We start from the raw sequence: 23,871 nt of genomic DNA, 5'->3' as shown, positions 1-23,871 counted from the left end.
ATGCTACCAACTCCAGTGTCCAGCATCTCTCAAAGGGACTTTTAGAACTTGTGTTCATATAAGAAGCCTAACTTGTGCTGCTTATCCTCAGTTTAATTTATAGGAAGCTCCCAAGAATTATAATTTCTTTTTCACGAGATTTGAACCACTCTCTAAAGAACAGGAGATCAATACTCAAACAATGACCCTGCAAAATCACTTCCCCACATTAATGTGTCTGCAAGGCAAAATGATAAGGTGAGCTGCTCTGGACATGTACGGCAATAGTTAATTGCAAATCTCGTTTGTTACACTCAAGATGTACTGCAAGTATTTTATTAATTGCAATGCTTGAATAAAAAATCCAATGTGCTTAAATATTCAGAAAAAACATTTGCCTCTTGCCCACCCACACAAGACAGTTTGAAAAGATATCAAGGTTTTTCCAAATCATTTAGTCCAATGATGAGGTGCAGAACAGAACATTAAAAGAAAAATTAGCATCATGTGACCCTCCCCCACATCCAAGTGATGCAAGTATATTTTTGAAATAATGTTTTAACTATTGTTTTCAGAAGAGTAACATGTTTAAAGTTAATCCATTTGAACTTTTTTTGGGTGGAAGAGGGATTAAATGAAAAACTTTTGGTACAAGTTGCCTTTCGATATCATATAAGCACGCTTAGCAGGTGAAAGCCTGCCTCACCTTACGCTGGGGATATCCTCCATAAAACTATTGCTATTTAACAGTACATATGTGAATACTCCATATTTAAACATTAAATGAATTAATCAATCTTCTTTCAGTTTCTTGAACATATTTCAAAACTCCCATCCTATTTATATCTTTTGCTTTGCCTTCTATACCAGTTTTCTTTTGTATCACAGTAGAGTCCTTGCCATGATAATTATATTTTGGAAGCATTAGTAGGGGCTCCTGGGATAAGGCTGGGTGGAGTTTTCCACCAAAGCAGTTTATTTTCCATTTTTTCCGATGAGGATAAATTAGTCCAAATATGAAATGCCCATTATTTAATCTGTATCAGATGCAATTTAGGGGAAAACACTGAAAAAGTACTAGGAATACTTTAAGAACTGAGAAATTAAAACATTAACTCACCAGAGTGATACTCAGTACAATGCTTGGGGTTAGTGGGTACTAATCATAACAATAATTTAACTCAGTAATAGACCACACTGTAGCCGAAGATCAACTGGGATTGACAACTACTCCTTTTTGACATTCTCCATATACTCTGCCTCAAATCATGAAGGGTGCTGGTGCAGCTCTAAGTCTTGCAGGGATTTTTTTAATAAAATGTAAATAAACTAAACTAAAGAAGAGAAGTATCCCAAAAGTTAGAAAAGCTAACTTTCTAGAAGTCTATTTCCAACTACAAACTGCCATAGGAGTGGTTATAAAATAAAGACATTTTTAAAGAGTTTATTATTTTTGGTGCCTAGCTTCATTTTATTATATTATCTAAATGCTTTGGGGGCAAATTTTCTTTTTTTTTTTTTTTTTAATAAAAGTGTTATTAATAAATTATTTTAACTGTGACTGAGGTTAGTAAGTTAGAATAAATGAATTCTTTAAATTCTCTTGCTTTTACAGCTAAATATACCAACATGGAGAGAGAACGTTTTTAGTTGGACTCCTACAGAACGTTGATACTCCATTATGAATATCAAGATACATTGGTTCGGAACTAAATATAACTGTGTCAAATTTTGTGTTTCTTATTGTTAATCAGCATCATTATCTATGTATACTTTGTTAAATATAAGTCTTAATGGAATTATATTGCAGAATTCAAAAATGTTTTGCATTCTATTATTTAAATAATAAATTGGATAATAAATGAATAATCTAGTATGAAACCTACATAAGAGCTGTTTGACAATAATTAAGAAAAACAGCATTTTAAAAAATGGTTTTAGCCTTTACATAAAATAATACAATAAAAAACAAGGAAGTATTTTTTTAAAGTTAATGATCTGAAATGCTTTCTTCTGATTTCCACAGTTTTCAACCCTTCGAACTTTCTGCTCTCAGCATCTTATGCCTAACTCCTAAAGCAAAATCTTTTCTACTTTTCAAAACCCCTTTCTAGATCATTTTAGATTCCCTTTAAATTAACTAGTTAGTTTACTGATATAATTATAATAAACTGAAATAAGAGAGATTTTTTTTTTTTAATCTGGAGAAGGTTCTTGTCAAAAGCAATTTTATTACTTCACTTTACTAGCTATAGATCCAATTGCTTTTCTCATCAGTTCAGTGGTTTCATTTTCCATATAGTTTCAGTAGCTAAACCACGCTGCTAGTGTATTCTTTTTATTCACTTAAAAGATTACCTAGAATTTTACAACACCAAAAAAACCCAAAGGAAACAAGACCAAAACACTTGAGCATAGCTAAGATTTTAGACCTAGGGAGCCATTTAGAGGAAAGAAATAGATATAGCATAACGCACAGTATTCTTCAGAAACATTTTTATTTCTTTTCTCTAAAAGTAAACAGAAAATGGTGCCCACTAGAGGTTTCCAGATAGACAAGGGTAACTGCCTGGGAGATCTTAGAAGCAGTAAGGAGAGGGAGCCTAGAAGTGGGTTCCCTCCTAGAAGAGGGAGACTTTGGAGGTACAGGGAAAGATAAGATTGGTGTTAAGGGGAGAAAGAGTTGATAAATTCAGTCGTGCAGAAGAACCCCAAAGAGCAATCACATACCTTTGGCAGGCCTACCATTGTCATTGTAAGGCAACAATGACAAGGTTGGAAACCTAATCTTCAGAACCTGAGAGTGAAGAAGTAAAGGGTGCTTCATTGCTGCTGTTCCCATTTAGCTAGCAACAAGAGGTCTGTAGGTTAGGGGCAGACACTTGTGAGTCCCTACCTCTTCCTTCCCTTGTATTCAATTTGCAGTGTCTCATCAAGAGTCGGCTTCCTACCAGACCTCAAATGCCTTCTACTCCCACTCAGCATCATGTCTCCTTATATCCCACTGGCTCTACTACCCTCTACATACCCAGGACCTCTCAGACGCATCATAACACTCTTACTGCAGCTCTTCTAGCATAATCTCATATTTTCTTTCCAGTGTTTCTATCTTGGGAAAGTCAGAAAGTCAAATATTTGCTTCCATCCTTCCATGTGAAAGGTATAAAACACCCTTGAAAGCCACCCCCATATGAAGACCATGCATCTTCCTCTGGTACCATCCTCACATAACTGGACTTCAAAAAGCACTTAGGAAGGCCCAGAGAAATCTACTGGTATGTCTGATTAGCACAGCCTATTTCTAAACAGATGACATTTTTTAAAATGTTACACCATACTTCACACAAGAATTGTATGTAAATGCTAAAAGAACAACATTCTGACCTTGCTGAAATCCATGGCAAAGGTCCTCATTGCTTCAGCAAGGGCAGTTTTAAACTAATAACTTTCTTATCCCATCAGATAGACCAGAGCCCACTTTAATGGGCAAAAATAATATTAAAAACCCTAAAGAGATATAATATTTCATGATAAATACATATTTAGAAAGTGAAAAGTGAGAACTGAAGAAGAGCAGTACTCCAAAAGTTAGAAAAGCTAACTTCCCAGAAGTCTATTTTCAATCACAAGCTGTCACAGGAGTGGTTATAAATACACAGCTCCATGACTTCACCTCCCAGGCAAAAGGGTGGAAGAGAAGTCACTACTTTGTCTGGTCAAGCTAAGCTGGGCTGAAATTAGACAGAAGTGCTTTGCTCAAGTATCTTCAGTGGTCAGATGAAACAAAGCGAAACAAAAACTTATCCCTTCGACAGAGCTCTGAAACATTGATTTACAGGACAAGATATAGAACTTCTCCAATGGAAAGTCTACTGATACTGTGCAATCTCTTAATTTAGGCTGACAGGAGAGTAAGAATTTGAATGACTGACATTTCAGTAGAGCACGAGGGTAGATTACAGTACGTAAAAGTGCCTCCATGCTTGAGATCCCTTACAGAATATGCTCAAGAAAGAAACGTAACTCCATGAGCTAATACTGTGCCACTCCTCAGTCAATAGCCAGGAAACCTACCAAACTGAAGGACCAAATTCTTTGGTACTACAGAGGAGAAAAAGAAAAAGGATCATAATCTCTCCCTTCAAAAAGGCCATTGTCAGAAAAGAATCCAAAGACAGGAATTCAAAACATCTTTGACTTTGCTTACTGAGACAGAATGGCAAAAGATAAATTATGTACAGGACTTAGGAGCCAAAGTCCCCTTTTCCTTAATTTTCAGCGACCTCTAGCACCCCATGGCACTTCAGAAATAATTTTCTTCTGAAGTGTTTTTGCACATACACCAGATTTTTCTAAAAAGTAATAGGTATGAGCCATGTTTCAGTCAAGGTTAGGGCAACCAATCTGATCTACAAGAAGTACATTTAGCTAGCCAGCAATAAAACATTTGTATTTAGGCTTTATAGTCTCCATTTATATTGACTCAAATTTTCCCCTGCCATTTACTTGAGTATCAAAAAAACAAATCTGATTGACATGGATGAAACTTACAATATTTATAGAAAACTACATAAATGGTACATTAAAGAACTCTGGAAGGAGAAAGCCCGGATTACAAATCATGCCCAAATTAGAGATACATTTTAAGCAGATGAACCACAGTGACATTAAAAGATTTTCATGACCTGCTTTGGCTTCCTAACAGTCATGATAACCCACTCTTACTCATTCTTCTTTTAAAATAAACATTAAAGAATTGACAGACTTATATTTTAGAGAAGGAATCAAAAGCCCAGGAGTTCAAAATACAAATTCAGATATTGAATTAAATTTAGACTCAGGTGCATATGCCTGTTATTGTAAAAAAAGAGTATGTGCTCCTGTAAACAGCTTCTTTCTGTGCTATACTTACAGAGAGCATAATGCTACCAAAACAGCTACTATCCTTCCACAGCAAATTTATCACCAGCTCATAAGGTGATGCAGAATAAGCTGAATGGTAGGGAAATATAATGCCTTTGAAGCTCAAAATAAAGCATAAAATGCTCCATATTGAGATGCACGTGCTTCATATTTTAACATACCTTAACAAGAAGGTTTACTATATTACTTTCTCATACTAAGTGCCATATGATGAATTTTAAGGTCAAAAGATGTCTATCTCAACTGTAAAAAGTAGTTACTCATTTGTAAAGTATTTTTACTGATATGCATAATCTTGAAAATTTTACACAAATCTTATTTTGCCTTTGTGAAAGATGCATATTCTGTAGTGTTTCCATTATCACCTTGTCCCTTTCCAAATGTAATCAATGTGATTGACTATCCATCCATAACTCCCTTCATAACAAAGACATTTTGTAGTGCACATAGTGGAAAAGACAGCTGGTCAGTTCCTAGTAATGTTAATAACAACAACAATTCACAGCAAGTTCTGCTCCACATGAAACACAGACACCAGCGAAGAGCAGTTGAGTATGGGAAGGAGAAGTGAGAACACGTGAGGAGATCTGCATGAGTAGAAACCAGCAACCACCAGCGTACGAAAGAGAACTGTACTGAACGCCTTCGAGACAGAGAGGTAATGATCATATTTTGCAAAGAGAAGCTGCAGGCTGAAGCTGGGGAAGGAAACATGGCATTCCTAAATTGGAGGGCTTGGCAGCCTTTGCACTGAAATGGGGTCCTTGCTTGAGGCATCCTCTTGTGTTTAAGAAGTCAAAGTAATAGATGATAATTCACTACAGTTAGCACTTTCCTTTTGCAGGTCAAACTCAGTCTTTCCATTGAAGTATCATTCCAGAGGAGCCTCTGGGCCTGTAACTTGTGAGGTTGGTTCTCCTGGGGAGTGACAACTGTTGCTTGGTTCAAAGCACCTAATACTTTGGTCTTTCACACTGGGCACTGACTCACAGTGCCCTACTCTTCTTGCCTCAGATCTCTCTACCTCTTCTACCCCAGAACCTCGTAACTTCACCTATCCCCTGACTGTCCCCATGCCCATCACACTCACTCCTTCCAACTCCTGCTGCTCAGTAAAACAGCATTGGTGCTACAGACTTAACTTCACACTGCCATCCTGATGTGTCCGTTGGCACTCCACACCAGTCTGTCATTGCCCAGCACCACCTTCTGTGCTAATCCTCTCCAGAATTTCCTGAGCGGGGAGAAACTTCAAAAATCCCGATAGACGACATGTTTTATAACTCACCTTGAGGACACAAGGGCACATGAGGGACAAAGACTGTGCTAGTGCTAACAAGAGCAGGAAACAGAGGCAAGATGCTGAAGAAAGCCATGATGTGAGCAGTTCTTATAGTGCATGGAGTATCAGTTGAACAACCAATGGAAAGAGACACCAAAACTTTCAGGAAAGTCACTGAGGAGACACTAAGGAGTGGAGGAAAATCACAAGCAAAAGAGCTTTAGACTACAAGGGAATATCTATAATAGCTAGCTATTTAACCTCCTAAGCAGATGTGGCTTAGGCAGTTGCAGGTTTATTATTATTATACAAATAAAGATTTTTAGGCTACAACTTTGGCAGGGACTGAACATGAGTGCTAGAGAATGATACACACAGTCACTTGGCAGTAACAGGTCCTGAAGTTTATCACAGGTCTACCATTTCAGAGAGCAATGCCTGGAATACAACATCCTAATTATAAAATACTATAGTGAGGATATTTTTTAAAAATAAATTCATTTAATAAACACTTAGCGATACATTTCCAGTATCTAATCTTGATTCATTATTAGTTGAGATCTTTTAAATAAATGCCAAACCACAGTGCTTTCAGTTAGTATTTTACAAATATACAATTGCCCTATTAAATCTAAATTGACTACAGATTTAATAAATCTTAATTCAAAGCACTATGATGATTTTTGTTGCCAGACGGATGGAACAAAACTCTTCCATCAAAACACGAAGTAAGGCTGAAAAAAAAAATTCCAAATAAAAAAAATCCAAATCCATTTGAAGGATGAAAAGAGAGTGGAAGAGATAGGGAGGGGGGAAAAATGCCTATAAAATAATGATAGGTAGACCTCAATTTCTGGCCATCCAACTTCATTTCAAAATCCCAAATGCTGTATTAAGCTTTTTTTTAAAAGATAAAGCCATATTTGAAGGAAAAAAAACACAAAAGTAATGAAAACTATTTCTAAAAATCAGAAAAATTATTTTATTTAAAACAAATAATGCTGCCCCTATGGTAATTGAACCCTCTCACAGTTATAATTGCACTGGCTACAATAGTCTCAGAACGTCATATGCTCTTCTATACTACATAAGAAATAGTCAAGCCATGATATATTAATGATGTCTTGTTATTTTGTAACAAAGTTAAAAAAAATCATTATCTTTCTTAATACAGTGACTTAACAACATGTGTTTAATAAATGCTCAATTTGTTTAAAATCTCTTTATCTTGTTTTTACTTAAGGCGCATGGAAGGGGAAATTATAATTTTAGCAATGTCAGGCCCTCCTGTGAGAAAGAAGGTGAACCTAAACAAATGGAGGAGCCAACCAAAGCTGAAGGGAGCTGTAATTTCTAAACTCGGAGTGCTTCCTCCCCCTAAAATTGTAGAGGTTACTATGGATACAGACTAAGTTGAAAGGTTCAAGATAGATAGGCTTGATCCATTAATCAGACCAATGTTAAACCAACCACCCAGGTGACAGATTTCATCTTACTCTTTAACTCAGTTTTGTTTTTTTCTCAGGAGATTATTTCTTCTTGGAGCAGTTCAGTTCAAAGTCATTAATTACCAAAATTTCTTGGAAGTTTAACAAAGTGTAGCTCTTCTCTTGGGCATTCTTCTACAGAAGAGACTCAACACTTTCCAATTTTGTGTCCAAATGGTACTGCATTCTCGTACTGCAGTGTTCAGGAGGAAAATCATCTCCAGCAGGAAACTCTACATCGATTTCAAGAGACAAGCAGTCTCAAAATTACATGATTCACTGTTACTAGAAAAACAGTCTAGAACCACTTAGCAAATTCAAGACACACATACTGCTTACATGTAGAAAAGAAAATTAGTCTTGAGATCCAAAATTTCCATCCTTTTAGAGCTGCTGCACTTGGCTGTGGTATTTATTGTGTTACATTTGGCCCTAACTATGTTTGGCTTTTAAAATCATGTCAACATTTTCCATAAAAATATGTTCTATAGCTTCTCTAACAAAAATGGGCAAGTGTTTCAGTAATAAAATGTTAAACAGCTTTTGTGCCTATAAAGATATTAATAGGGCAGAAATCATTTCAACTTATGTAATTCAAGCCCTGTAACTCCCAGAAGGATTTTAACATAGCCAGAATTTTTATTATTTTTAGCTGAGATAATACAATCTGGGCAATGGAGTCTGTAACTAAGCGTACCTAAAAGTATCTAACATCAAGTAGGAAGAAACCTATTTTTTAAGAATGTTTACTTTAACTCAACTTCAATCCACAAAATGTCTGCATGTCCACAATGCAATGTATGTGCCATGCAAGATCACCAAACCAAGAACAAAAATGAAGATGTGATTTATAAATACACCAGTTGGCAGTTACACTAAAATAAGAATATACAATACAAAAATCATTGGAGGAGAACCAGGGCTGGTCAGTAAATCCAACTGCATCATTATTCTCACAGGGGGAGACTGTCAAAGGCATGAGGGCGAGCTAAATACCCAGTGCTCAACACATGCCAATATGGGTTGGACACAACTCGCATTTATGCTTTTCAAAACCACTCCTGTAATTCAGGGAAAAAGGCCACTTTCTGTAAGTGGTAAAAATGAAAAAAAGTTATATTGAGTTCACCATCCACTTTCTGCAAATAACTTTTTTTTCTTTTTAAGAAAGTAAAAAAAAGACTGCCAGTACAGACTGCTTTTCCTATCTCACAAGCACAGTACAGGCTAACATAGATAAATTCATCTATGTCCCAAAACTGTAACTGTATGCAAAAACATTTTTACACGGGCAAGTTTTTGCAGCCCAGTTTTGAAAGGTTTAAAGTGAACGAGTTGCTGAATTCACAAACATGTTATGAAAATTAAGGCCAAGATCCTAAATTACTTTTCAGAAAGGATACATAAACCATATACTGGTCTCATTTAATTTTTCATCAAAACCTAGCCACCTGGTACAGATTAGGCAGCACTCAGCAATATTACATAGCAGTTGGGAACACAACGTGAAGAATACCATATCCACGGAGCCCGCACAGGGAACGGGGACAAAGAGGCGGGACACATTGCACTGGCTGGGATGGGTCCAAGCACGGCCATGAGTGCTCCCTCTCCAGCCCTGACTGCCACGGAGTGACCTCACGTGGGTCTCAAGTTTATGTGTGATGTGAAATCCAGGACCCACTTTCTCACAACACGGTGACATGTCGCAGTACTGAGGGGGAGAGTGGCGTGCATTTAACAGACACTTGATTATTCCAGGAAGCAAATAAAAGCTTTTTCTTACTTCAGGTTCTTAGCTTCGGTGACCTAATTCTGGTTAGGCTATGACACACACACACAAAAAAACCCCCATAAATACAAATTAGAGGTAATAGCAATGATTAATAATCCATATGGGTAATACTCCACGTATGAACATATGGAAAAATCGATATCGGCACAACTGCCAGACAGTGGTGAAATAACGTGTAGAGGTACCAGAGCACTCATTGGCTTTAACAGTTGTGCTTCTAGGCACAAACATGCAAACAAGGAATCTTGTTGCACATTAGCAGATTGTAAATTTCCAAATAAAATACAGTACTAAAAGTGAAAGGTTGTTTGTTTGTTTTTAATAGTACATCTGCTTTATTAAAAAAGCAACACTTACATATTAAAGCATGTCTGGTGTGAGGTGTCTGGTCACCTGAAATTTGTGTGGGAACAAAAAGCATGACAAGAAGCCCACCCATATATCAGTGCATACACTGACTAGTACCTACACAAGGCACTTATTAATTAATGCATAATCTTTTTTATTTTCATATAATGGGAATTTGTTTGTTAAAACTAGGAATATCTGCTTAAATCACTATTCTTTCCTAAATTTCCCTTCTAACTAAAGCAATAATAACAATAAAAATAACAACAATAAAAACTAGGTTAATACATCAACTATTTGATCTGCTGAATGTTACATATCTTGGAATGAGCTAGGATGTTCTTTAGCAAAGAAGTTTTATGATGATCTTGAGACATCTGTGAAAACACCATCATGTTCCACAACATATCATCTTAAAAACTGAGCGTGAATTATGGCCTTCCTATAAAAGCAAATGTAAGCGTTCAAATAAAAAAAACTCACTTGAACATCTGTTCATATCTGGCGTTCGGAGTCCATAGTACCCTGATGGGCAGGAATGCAAGCATTCACCATATTGTCTCATTCCTTCTCTTCGTAGGAAGAAGAATAACTTGTGTTGGCATCTGATGCACCCATTATCCTTTGAACAAGACAAACAACCTTTGCAAATTGGATTTGGTCCATAGCTAGCTGCAAAATAAGAAGATAAATTACACTTTAAGATCATTTGGAAATTATTCTGGCTGGAGGTCCTCTTCCCTCTGAAGTGTTACTTATCTACTGCATGATTGCAAGCAGTTTTGAAAGGAAGGTTCTGGAAGTGAACTCATTCTCATACATCTGCACTGGCAAGTGAATAAAAATAAATGCAATCTCTATATTTTTAATTGTATGTAGGGCAATTTAATGAATTTACACACTTTTTAGATAGAAGTACAGGCAAGCAGAGACCAAGCTATATAAAGTTCACCAGTACAACGTAAGGAAAGCCCAGATGCTGAATTCTAGTTTGAAGCTGAGAACATAAGCACACAACAACAGCAAAATATAAGAACATCAGCACCCTGATATATGCACCCGGAATTATATGTCCATGGAAATCCAGCAACCACACTAATGCAACTTCTGGCCTATGAAGAGAGCAATATTAAGAGTATCAAACTCTCTACAGTACAGGTACAGCACTAGCAAAACATGCTGCCCCGTAGCTCTTGGGGTACTAGAACAGCTGTCTTGCAGTCTCTTCTTGGTCTTTCCAATGAGAGTGTCAAGATGATCATTTCCAAAAAAGAGTAGCAGTTTTAACTTCTAAGAGCCTTCTTTTTCTACAAGTTTCTACCCAAAATGGGCTGAAAACCATATGCACAGACATTACCGAAGGAAGGTGTTTAGTGCAGATTACCATTTTAGGTCACCAGCTGCTGTGCCTTCAACTAATTCTATTCTTTTTTCTTTTTTTTTTTTTTTTTAATTACTTGACTGATACTGCAACACAAACCTTAGCTGCATCACTCTTTGCCCTTATGAGCTTTTACTATCCTGCCTTTCTGCAGAGTCGCAGAACACTCCCCTGTCCCCGTGTGCTGTCAACTCCTTCTCAGGCACTGAGTCAGCACAGCAGGTTAGCAGAGGAAGGACGGCTCAAGACATTCCTCAAACCAGCATAACTTAACAGGTCTGTTTTAAATATTAAATTGGCTACAGGACTTCACAGAAATTTGCCGGTTCAAACCTGGTTTACTGGAAACAAAAGAAAACTATTATGCAACACAAGGAAAGTGTCTTTGGGGTCTCAAGAGCTTTTTAATACAGGCCACTCTGAGGGCAGCTGGACAAAAGGGCAAGGACTTTGCCCTTAATTTTAATTGTTATATTTTTAAATATTTAAAAGTATTCACACCCTAACATAGTACTCTGGTACTTTTATCTTGTATGGATGGATAATTGAGGTTGTTCAATGGATGACTTCATCAGCAGAGCTGGGAAAAGAAAAAAGGAAAAGCCCACCACCCTCTGGAACCAGTAGCTGATAAGCTTTACTCTCACCTTCACACATCTGCACACCACATTCCCACTCCCTCTCTGCTCCCGTCCCCCACACATGCCTCTCCAAGTTCAGCACGACAGCACTCAACTCCGATCTTGTACAAAATAATCTTAGTGGGTGGCAAGCAGGACGAGAAGCCAAGTGATCCAGTGTGAAACAGCTCAGCCAGTGGGACACCTTCTGAGTGTTGGAGTCCTCTGGCACCAGGCTCACCAGGTGAGATCCTTTTGATGGGAATAGCAACCTTACACTCTATTGTATATGTATGATTCTCTGGCTGTTAACCCCTTTGTAATGACACACCCTACCAGACCAATTGCCTTATACTCCTAAACCAGTTCCCATCTCCTGTTGCCTACAAGACCTCAGATATAACTTTTCCTATAGTTCATCTTGCAACTATTCTCATTCACAATCCACATCTTCAAAGACACAGAAGAAGAGAAACAAACAGATGATGAGCTAGGCCTGGATGCATCCCTCATCTCACTGTCGGCAGGGATTGCCTATCTGTAACCACATCAAATAATATGTGACCATGTACTCCAAAGCAATTGTTGCTTAACACATGGTGGGCAATCCTGTAGACTTCTGAATCCCCTTTTAGTCTCCTTGCATCTCACTGTCAGTAAATCTGTACCTCTGGCTTGTTCAAGGTTCCTCAGAGAAGTCTGTACTTTAACAAAAGAATTAAAAGGAACAAAGCAAAAGTAAAGATGCAAGATGCCTAAATTTATTCACCACTCCAAGTGTTTTTTGGAGTTTGAATCAGCTAAAGTCAGGATCTCATATACAGCATGTTGTTTCTTCCCCAAATCAAGGATTTATTTTTTCTCTATATCCCTCTTGAGCAGCTACGCAATATTGACAAATAACCCCCAGCTCCCCAGTTCACTTCAGCCTTGACTGTCCACCCCGTGTAGCTGTCACTCCGGCCCTATGCTCTTCTCTGGAGGGAACTAACTCCTTCCAAAACATAACCCATATATGCCCCTGGGGAGAGTCTGCTCCAAGGAATCCTCCAAGTAGGCAACATGAACAAGACTACACCACTCTGCACATAGTCCTTGTATGCTTTTCTACTACTCTGGAGCAGGACCCACCCCTTACACCTGTGTACCCCTTTCATTAGGGGTACCCCATACACTCACACCACCCAACATGTAACAGTTGTCATAAAAACCCACGATCACAGAATCATAGAATGGCTTGGTTGGAAGGGACTTTAAAGATTATCTTGTTCCAGCCCTCCTGCCATGGGCAGGGACACCTTCCACTAGACCAGATTGCTCAAAGCCCCATCCAACCTGGCCTTGAATACTTCCAGGGACGGGCCATCCACAACTTCTCTGGGTGACCTATTCCAGTGCCTCACCACCCTCATAGGCAATAATTTCTTCCTTATATCAAATCTAAATCTACCCTCTCTCAGTTTAAAGCCATTACCCCTTGTCCTATCACTACATGCCCTTGTAAAAAGTCGCTCTCCAGCTTTCTTGTAGGCCCCCTTCAGGTACTGGAAGGCTGCTAGAAGGTGTCCCCGGAGCCTTCTCTTCTCCAGGCTGAACAACCCCAACTCTCTTAGCCTGTCTTCATAGGAGAGGTGCTCCAGCCCTCTGATCATCTTTGTGGCCCTCCTCTGGACTCACTCCAACAGCTCCATGTCCTTCTTATGTTGGGGGCCCCAGAGCTGGACGCAGTACTCCAGGTGGGGTCTCACCAAAGCAGAGTAGAGGGTCAGAATCACCTCCCTCAACCTGCTGGTCATGTTTCTTTTGATGCAGCCCAGGATACGGTTGGCTTTCTGGGCTGCAAGCACACATTGCCGGGTCATGTTGAGCTTCTCAACAGCCAACACCCCCAAGTCCTTGTCCTCAAGGCTGCTCTCAATCAATTCTCTGCCCAGCCTGTATTTGTGCTTGGGATTGCCCTGACCCATGTGCAGGATCTTGCACTTGGCCTTGCTGAACTTCATGAGGTTTGCATGGGCCCACCTCTCAAATCTGTCAAGGTCCCTCTGGATGGCATCCCCTCCCTCCAGCGTGTCGACCGCACCACACAGCTTGGTGTCATCGGCAAACTTGCTGAGGGTGCTCTCAATCCCACTGTCAATGTTGCCAACAAAGATCCAAGCATGCTGTACAATCCTTGCATTATTTCAGAAACTTTGAACAGAGAGAAGGATATATATGACTATGACTTAAGGCCAGGACAATTGCTGGACAGCATGGGTATAGTTAAAGGCTACTATTCTCAATAGTCTAGTTTGGGAAGCAGGGATTACTCTCTTGAGCAGATACATTAGTAGTGTCCATATAGGTCTCATGTCCACCTTCCCTCATTGACCCCCATTAAAATTCAGACTTCTTGGCTACAAAATGTGTCTCAGTTTGACTGTCCAACTTTCCTTTATCTATGACTATCCACATGTTACTCTCCTCAAGTACCTCTTTTTTTCTATTTCTGGTAAGATGTCTTTGTTGATAACCCTTTGTTCTGCAGACAACTTTAATTATGCTGACTTCCCTGGGATTCAGCCATAGCTCTGTCCTAAAATACTCTCACATGAAAAGGAGCTAACAGCATGAAATGATCCTCCATTATCCTGTGCTACCTTTGTTTAGGAGATGGACAGCACATCTTTCACAGCTTAAGGTCAACACAAGATATATGAAAGAGTTCAATAATATAGTAATTTTGTAAGTTGTATATATTTATCCAAAAATTTTAACTTGTGTGTAGGTTCCCCAAACCATGACATCTGGACTCTCCTTCTTTATCTCCTGAGCAACCTTAACAAATGCTTTGTAATTTCTATGCCTGTATTTTTTTCCCCTCTTACAGGAATACTGTGAGATTCAGTTCATCAAAACTTGTAAACTGCTCTAACATCCTCAGATGTGAGGTATTATAGATGTGACACATGTATTGTTACTTAAATGAATGATTATTAAACTCACACATCGAATTTGGATAACAGAGTTCAAGATGGTCACCTAGTTAATGGTCACATAGTGATGACTTTCCCTGTTGTTCTCCTAGTTACTAAGTTATAATAAAAACCTAAAAATGCATCAGATATTTTTATTTTCTTTCTTTACCACAGTAGGCAAAAAAAAAAAAAAACAACCCACCACTGAAGTATTATACAATGGTAAGGGGAGAGAATATGATTTTTATGCTGTAATACAGAGAGTAAACTTTATGGAAGAATTTGAAAACTTCCCCCTGTTGTTGCTTAGGCACCAAACTGAATAATTTCCAGGTATTCTGCATACAGTAAATTATTGTGAAGTGTATATCACAGAATCAGCGTTCTTCCACTTTGTTGTTTCTTATATTCTTTTCCGAGCTTCATGAGAAGCATACCAACTTCTGGGACCTTTCTGTCAGTTCAACTTGTCCCAAAGCAGGGAAAATCATGATATGTTCTACTACGAAATTACTTGGACATTGAACATACACTTTAACAAATCAAATACCGTAGCACTGTTTTTGGTGTCACATAGGCACACCATCTTGAAGATACCGACATAACTTTCTCTTTGCCGCTATGTACACAGGCTATAATTAAATCCTACAAAATCCCCCCTGCCCCAAAGTCTTCCCTTTCCATCTTGGTTTCTTTACACAGCAAATACATTCTTATCTCATACAGCTTTTTCAATTCTCATGTAATTGCTCTTTAAAGGAGAAAGTGAACACCTCTGTGTTCAGCAGAAACATCTATGCGCTTCCTTTTTAATTTCTTCATAACTTCTTCTTTTTTCTTCTGTATTAGACTGCAAGAAAAAATAACAAGCTTACAAAACATGGTCAATCACATTCCAAGTTACCAGCTGCCTCATACGCAATGTAAAACATCACGCTACTCTCAGTTCTCACATCTCTCTTTCGACCCTGCCTGGAACACCCTCCTCAACTCCGTGTGCCAGGCAGGCATGTTTCCTCCAGCCAAACCCCTCATGGAAACTCGCTCCTTCCACAAGGCCCACAAATGTTAACCAGTGTCAGAGCGCTGCTGTCGTCACATCGTAAAACCGAAAATGCACACATGCTCTAAGTTAGCACCATCCTCTGGGTCTCAAAGCACATGATTGCCCTGGCTGTCTGTTCAGATTGTAAGGTCCTTGCAGCAGGAGCAATGTTTTGTACAGACACGTAAGTATGTACCCGGGTGTGAACACCGCACATAAACACAAACACACACCTTTATACAAAACACACATTTTCTATTCCTTCTGCTTGCTGCTTCTACCACTATACTCCAGAGCATCTCTATATTTAAAGAAAAAATACAGACTTGATTCCCTATGTTGCTTTGTTATTTTAAATCTGGGATTAAATTTGCCAAGTTTGAAAAGGTTACTTGAGAACACAGACTAGTACCCAAACACTGAATGAAACACTTCTGAACTCTAAGGGTGTTCAAAGTTTCATGGTTTGGATCCATATCAAGTAAAATCAAATGTCAGCTAATTACTTTAACTCTTGTCTGGATCAAATGTATTTAAGCCATATTGCTGAAGTGGTTTCAAGTGAATTGTTATGACTATTTGAAATCACAAGAGAATCAACAGTACAAAATGAGTCTAGCCCGTTCCCCACAAGAATACAAGTTGTTTTGTAAGCAACAGAACTAAGAGCATTTGTTTTCCTACGATCTTACTGTCTTGCAGCCCACGCCACAACAACTGCTACTAATTTGTGTCTTTCTTGTATACCCACTTGTTAGGTGTCACAAACCTCTTTTGAACCTGGTCCTTCAGCTCACCACAAGAACCTGGTATTTTTACACTTCTGTAAAAACCAGGCTGAAATGGACAAATGAATCCAAAACCAATTGGAGAAAGAGGAGGCCCTGGCAGAGAAACAAGCAGTAGAAAAAGTAATTACCTAAACATCATTTCTTTAGAGGGCCAGGCTAACATGCTCATTATGTTCCTAATATCACTCGCTGCCTTGTCATTGTGTCACTATTTGGCAGTCTTCGGTCTTTTGAACTCTCTGAAGTCAGAAACTGGGCTTACTGGTACAATGGCCAGCTTAATGGCACTCTTGCCCTAACTGGGATTGTAGCCACATAAACGCTGGTAATTGGATTTTAGTTCAGATCTAGCAGGAATGTCTCTGAGACACTTATCACTGCAAACATGAGGTGCGCAGATGGGACTCAGAGGGGGGAAGCAACTAAAAGACCAGTACAAGCTGCACTTATTGCCAAAAGAGTAGATTTCATAATCCTGAATTCAATTAATGCTATAAAGGTATCTCATACATATTTCAATAAAACGAACTAAAATACACTCATGCTTGGCATATGTCTTCAGGTTATCAAAGAATGGAACAAAGAATACAGCTTTACAGGTACACCAATATTGTATAGTATACCAGTGTACTAACACTGTAAGACTGCAAGGTCATTATAGTTAAAAAACATCTGATGGGCTATGAACAGAAGCTGGCCAAGAAAAATACCTATTTTTCATTAGAGCTGTGTAAGTTTTGGACAGAAAACTTCAATAACAAAAAAACCCCAAAAAAACAAAAAACAAAAAAAGGAAAAAAATTGACTAGCTTGACTCTAGTCATTGTCTTAGATTAAGAGAATTAAGAGATTCAAGGTCAAAGGGGATTTTTGTGACCAATTAGCCCAATGCCCCATACAAAGAAGCCACAGAACTTGCACTTTACTAAAACATATCATTTAAGAAACCATTCAATCTTGATTTTTAAATTGCCAGTGGTAAGGAAACCACCACAACCTTTGTTAAGATATCATAGGGGCTAATCACTCTCACTGTTGAAAATCTGCAGTGGAATTTTGAACTTCAAATAGCAACCACTGAACCTTTTTATATCTTTGCCTGCCAGATTGTTAACAGTTTTTCAATGTTTTTTCCCCAATGCAGACACTCTGATCAGGTCAAGCCTTAGCCTTCTCATGGGTAAGATAAACAGAGCAAGATTCCAGAATGTCTCACCGCAAGGCAAAGTATCCAGTCCTTTGATCAATCCCTTACCATTTTATCAACAGGCTTATGGACACCAAGAAAAGAGCTCAGCAATGGAAAAGCGATTGTACCAGTGCCAAATACAGAAGTGATATAACTTCTCTACTATTCCTAGATATTACTTGCCTGAAACATTCATGTGTTATGTAAATTTTTTTGACCACAAAGACTCTGCTTCCCAAGTACCACGCTGCTCTGAGTAGGAAGCAGTCATTTTCTGGAGTTACGCAGGGGATCACCCCGTGCTATCTTTCTCAGGACACCGGTCCTTAACCGCTCAGGATCATTTTCTCTGAAGTCGTCTGCAACTCAGAAAACCCACATGTTCCCCGCTCTTCCTCTGAAGACAGACTAACTGTAGGGTGGCATTTCACTTCAATGAGTCTGGTATAAATCTCAAATTTATGCTCATAAGTGAACAATTTTGCCTGCTTATTATGAAACCATTTCTTCAGTTCCTTTGGAGGTCTTAATTATATTTTCAATACCACAATTTTATGCTTAAACTACTCTCATTTGTCAGCTCATTTCATTCTCTCGTTATATAATGTCCTTCTGATTATTCTAGTCTAGGCCTCAGAAGACTTGCCTTCATTCCATCTATATTCAAAAGACAGTGGACTTTTATTCCACTTCCAAATCAAAACATTTTACTTTTGCTACATGGCTATCCAGCTGAATACTTTCAGAATTTTCTGTACTGTTTTCACCACCACCATGGTAGGGAGAATCACTGTGAAGATCAGTTAGATATTATTCTCCTTCAGGACCCAGGCAAGTCTCCAGAAATCACCTACATGTTGAGATATTCTGCAATATTTAGTCACTATAGGCATTATCAGCATTGCATACTGACTATCAAATTCAGAAGCCTACTTTATTAATAAAGAGACATGTATGCTGGTTTCAGGATGCCTTGGTTGCTTAGATATTTTAAGAACATTACTGACTTTCTTTCCAGCTGGGCTAAATTGCCAGTCACAGAGGTATCTCATCTTTCTTCATTCAACCTTCTGGAGCTTTTGAAAGGCATCTCTCATAGTTTAATTTCTGGATACCCACTATCAACTGGAAACATTTAACTCCCTTTGTCCTCTTCTGTCTGCTGTTCACAGCCTACCAGTCCTCACCTGCCTTCGACTCTACTGAATGCTGCTTCCTCCTCCTACTTCTGATATGAGTCCTCCTCCTACTTCTGACGTGAGTCCTCCTCCTACTTCTGACGTGAGTCCTCCTCCTACTTCTGACGTGAGTCCTCCTCCACAATTTCTCCCTGTTCAGTTCCTTGGAGGACAGTTCCTCTCTCCCTGACAATGGAGCAGCAATGCTTCCTCAGTCTGGTTGCTCAGACCTCTTCCATTTCCTCAGTGTTCCCCAGTGACAGTACTTGTCCTTTCAGTCCAGAAATCCAGCGCGTTAACAATTTACATTTTATGCACAGGAAGTCTTCTCTGGCTACCGGATGGAAAAAAAATACGGAACATCTGTTGCAGGTCACAAACACCACTCCATCACCTGCCATCCTAAAAATCAAGTATAGAAATAGACACAGACAGGAAAGTGTCTCACTCTCTGTTCAAATGTCCTAGAAAATATTAGCTTTTATTGCTGATTGCTGTTCACAGATTCACCAGTTTTATCCTAGGTCTTCCTGCTGTCACTGACACAGAGTAATTCAACACTCACTCTTGAAACACTGGGGATAAAAGGTCCAAGCATCACAGACACAAAGTGCAAGCAGAGACAAAAAAAAGGTAAAATAAAATAAACTTTAAAAAGCCCTCTTCCCCATATGTTCATGCATACAGGCCAGATACATAGCCTGTTCAGAAAAAAAACAATAACCAAGCCTTACCAGCCCACTGGTTCACAAATACCACTCACAGGAGGTATTTATCTTGAAGTCTAGCCCCCCCGCAATACTTGGTGTTCAAAAGTCTTACATGATGCACATTCATGTCCATGTTGCCAATCTCATTTCTGAGTTTTAATTTATAGGCCAATCTACTTCAGCTATAGTAAGAAATTACATTACACCAAGTAATGGACCAGGCATCTCCTTTAATCCATTCAAGCTGTTGATTTGTAAAGCCTCTGCTTCAGTTATCACACTGAGAAGAGTCTCTCCAAGATACCTCCGTTTCATCTGCTTACGAGTTGCTAGAATGATGCTTTTTTAGGAACCCTGTAGTCCAGCAGTACCAAACCATGGCCAATACATGCCCATCGCTGTACTGTTTGCACAGCTGTGGGCAGTTTTGTCTACTCCAAATCTCGAAATTCTTTGTCTTACATGACATCTTCAGTCTCTGTAAAAGTATCCAGGACACAAGCTTTAAATAAACTTCCATCAGGTAGTTTTATGATTTAGGATACTTTATAAGCCCAAGATACTTTAATTAAATGCTGGTAGCTTCATGTATAGTAACCTCAAAAAACTCCAACCATAAAACCCAAGAGGATGTTTAATATGCAATACTTTTGAAGGATAACTTGTCTTCAAATTTCTCTTATTTAGAATTTAGATTAATTACACTTTCAGCTTTCTACAGGTCTATAGAGTAAAACATAGAAATCTCCCAAAGCCACTACTTAAAAAGAAGGAAATAATCACATCTGAGGTTCTGGGTTGTTCCCCAAACTCCAGCAATTCAGACATGTAGGCAAAGCACCACAAGTCATTACCTTTGGCAACAGCACAGATTAATTACATCTGATGAAAACTGCATAAATCAGTTGATGGGACAGAGACCAGACCCCTAGTCTGCTCTACCCCTAGGATCTACCCCAATGTCCGGCTCTCTCTGGCATGCCCTTCGTGCAGTGGCAAAGCTCTTTTGCCTTAGTGGCACAGCGGGCTGGTTTCAACCAAGGGATGTCTACAGCTCCCTTCCCACCAGACCACCACTCTATCACTCGCCAGTCGCAGCTCTCCTGCAGACAACGAAGTGCAAAGGAGTGTGAATACTGAGCAGCCTAGCTGCTCGGCACCGGGACCTCTGCACCTGCACAGAGCTGACCTTAAACCACCTACAGCAGGGATTAGGAATTTTCAAAAACAATTGCTGTGTCCTCCCAAACAAGCTTTTGAAAAACATGTTCCTCAGCTAAGGTTTTATCTCTTTTTCACTTATATCTCCTATCTCTCACCTACGTATGAGGCCCAGGAGCTCCTTCTAGGTCTTGTATGTAGGAAGAGGGAGACAGGGAAGACAGTACGTGACAACCCCCACGTTCCCCAGCTTATTTTGAGTGGGAAGTTTATTTGCCTTCCATTGAAAATAAATCACATCATTGGGAAGCATGAGCAGATGCTCAGAGGCTGGTAGTTCCACTTCTAATACAGAAGAAATAGTCATACTCCTTCCAGAGACTTACTATACTTTGGACCAACTCTTTATATATGGTGTTAATGTAGAAGCTGTGAAGAGAAACAAAACTAAAATACAAACGCTCCTTTACTTCTTTCATAACACCACGCTGGTGGGGAGGTCTGGTCAGTGGGAGTCCACAAGGCAGCGTATTTCCACCTCTCAGGTGGTTAAAAGTCACTTTGACACCAGTCTGAGACCTTTCCATTTCAGGTTCCCATGCTACAGTCATCCAGAAATGCACACGCTGTAACAGTCTATTTCTTAACTACAAAATCGCACAGAAATGCACAGGAATGCATTTTCCCCATGTATATATTCTGTGTGCCACTATCTGATGGCACATTCAACTGCAAACTTCATCCAGCATATTGCTGCTGCAAATCAACATCTGGGACAGAAACTCTACGGAACAAAGTCCCAGGCATTTAAACAGATTCATTTTTTTCCAAGCCTTTTAATATCTAGAATATTTCAGCTAGCTGCTGTGAATAAGATTCATCTCTAGCATGCAGGTGAATAAACAGAGATTTAATTTTTTCCCCTTTGATGGCGTGTTTACTTTGTCTTCTATTGTAAGTTATAACTTTTCCAAGCACTGAAAACTGCAGGGATCCAATGTAGAGGCGTTCCAACAAAAACACAGTTCCAAATCCAGATCCACCCAAACCGCTGAAGACAAAACATTATTGGAAGCACTAAAGCTAAAGAGGTGAAGATCCAGAACACTCTGCTTAAGACACAAAGTACAATGACATACAAGAAGATTTTATGTATGATGCATATTTCACTTTGCCATTTCATACTTTTACTGAACAATTCCTAAAAAGGTAGAAAAGATTGAGGAACAGAAAAAAAAGTAGTTAGAGAAGGAGCCCAAGCCTTTCTTTTCACTTCCTGGAAGATTAAATTCAACGTATTTTACAAGTGATAGATATCAAATCTGGACTCTGAAGCTAGATAATCCATACAGCAATTCCAACAGAAAAAACAAAGGCAAAGATTATATTGTTTTTTCCATTGTTATATTAGGCACCACTAAACTAATGACTACATGCTTAACTATTGTTTAGTATCACGTTTTTATTGTAGAACAGGAACCAGCATGTAAAGGAAACGCCAAACAAATAAATATTTGACTCTGATTGATAGTTACTGTGTAACAGTGAAGAACACGCCTTATTTCTCCAGTTTATATAGCAGTGAACACACTGGTTAGTGTTTCATGAATACCAAACTTCTGAAATGTTGAACAACATGAAAATGGAGCTTTCTGGTTTTTGGTTTGGTGGTTTTTGTTTTTTTTTTTAAAAAAGAATATCATTAAATTGAAAGGTACAGAAAGTGGTACCCTCTAAGAATGAAGAAATGTAAGGTTTAGATAGTTGGGAATAGTCTGGAAGATTTAATGATCTCAGACATAAGAAGCTGAATAGGAAACTTTAAAATGCACGTAAGGTTATCTTCACAGTATCAAAAGTCTTGCAGAAGAAATGTTGTACAGGTTCTTACACTGAGCAAAAGACAGTTCCAAGCAAAGCTTCAGTGCGGGTCTGTACAACCAGATTTGCCAGATGTCCAAGCCTGATGGAGGCAACCTGGGTTTCAGGTTAGGCATTAGGTTGAGAATGAAGCTTGGACCACACAGAAGTAAAATTGCTCCCCACAGTATTTCAGAGGACTAGGCCGGTAGTCTCCAGGTAAATATGACAAGTCTGTATAGAAACCCATTCAGGTAGTGTGTGGACACAGCACTGCATTTCCTCAGCTACAGCAGCTGACAGAGTAGTCAATGATGATGTTTGCCCTAGAAAACCAATAGCATTTACAAGCTCCCAGGTGGGGTGCTTCGGCTGAACCCATTTCAACTCTGTATTGAAGCACTAGGCAGAGAGTAGATACTGCTCTCCCCTTGCCCGTTTTCCACAGGAAGGAAATTCGAAGCTAGATGGACACTGTGGTTCCTCCAACAGCTACCCAGTTTCATTAAGTCCAGGACTCCCAGTGGCATCACAACACACCTGAACAGGTAAAGGAAGGCACAGCCATTTCAAGCCCCAGCTGGATAAAGCCCCAACTAACCTGGTCTGGCCTAACACCTGACCCTGCTTTGAGCAGGAGATTGGTAAGGGAGGTCCAATCTCCTGCTTGGGAGGTCTCTTCCAGACTGACTTATCCTGAGGTCCTATGACCTGCATCTGAAGTACCAGATTTCACTTCTTGCTTGAAGAAGGCGGCAGCTTGAGCTATATGATGTGCAACACACTTGTGATGGAGGAGGAACAGGCAACAAAGAACACGGAGGTATGGAAAGTTTTCGGATGTCCAGACACATTCCTTTTCACAGGAGATCTCAGGGAGGAAGGCAATAAGTATCAATGAATGAAATGGAAATAAAGCATTTTGGAAATGTGCTGTAATTGCAAATAAGGGAACCTAAAGGATATCTTCACAGCTGGAAGTATCCTTTCCCACACAAAGTGAGCCATCTTAAGAGAAAAAAGCTCACCAGAGGAAAAGACCTATAGGTAGCAATGCAGCTCAGCTCAAATGAGATGAAATTCAGGAAAGCACAAGACAACATCCACCATTGGCCAAAAACCCCTGAAAGTTCCCCCCAGAGATACCTTTCTTTTGAAAAAA

General features: G+C 39.2%; 1 protein-coding gene across 3 annotated transcripts in view; it reads right to left on the bottom strand.

The window, feature by feature from the left end:
• The window catches only part of RSPO2 (R-spondin 2), a 139,600-nt gene that overhangs the window by 44,800 nt on the left and 70,929 nt on the right, over positions 1–23,871 (bottom strand). For all 3 annotated transcript variants that reach the window (XM_072852032.1, XM_072852033.1, XM_072852034.1), the window contains exon 2: positions 10,298–10,486. In XM_072852032.1, the coding sequence (XP_072708133.1) occupies positions 10,298–10,486 (189 nt within the window). The remainder of the gene's footprint in view (positions 1–10,297; positions 10,487–23,871) is intronic.

Source organism: Ciconia boyciana, chromosome 2 (assembly GCF_034638445.1).
Source record: "Ciconia boyciana chromosome 2, ASM3463844v1, whole genome shotgun sequence".
NCBI lineage: Eukaryota > Metazoa > Chordata > Aves > Ciconiiformes > Ciconiidae > Ciconia > Ciconia boyciana.
Note: the sequence above shows the minus strand (reverse complement) of the source record. Positions and strands in the feature narration are given on the sequence as shown.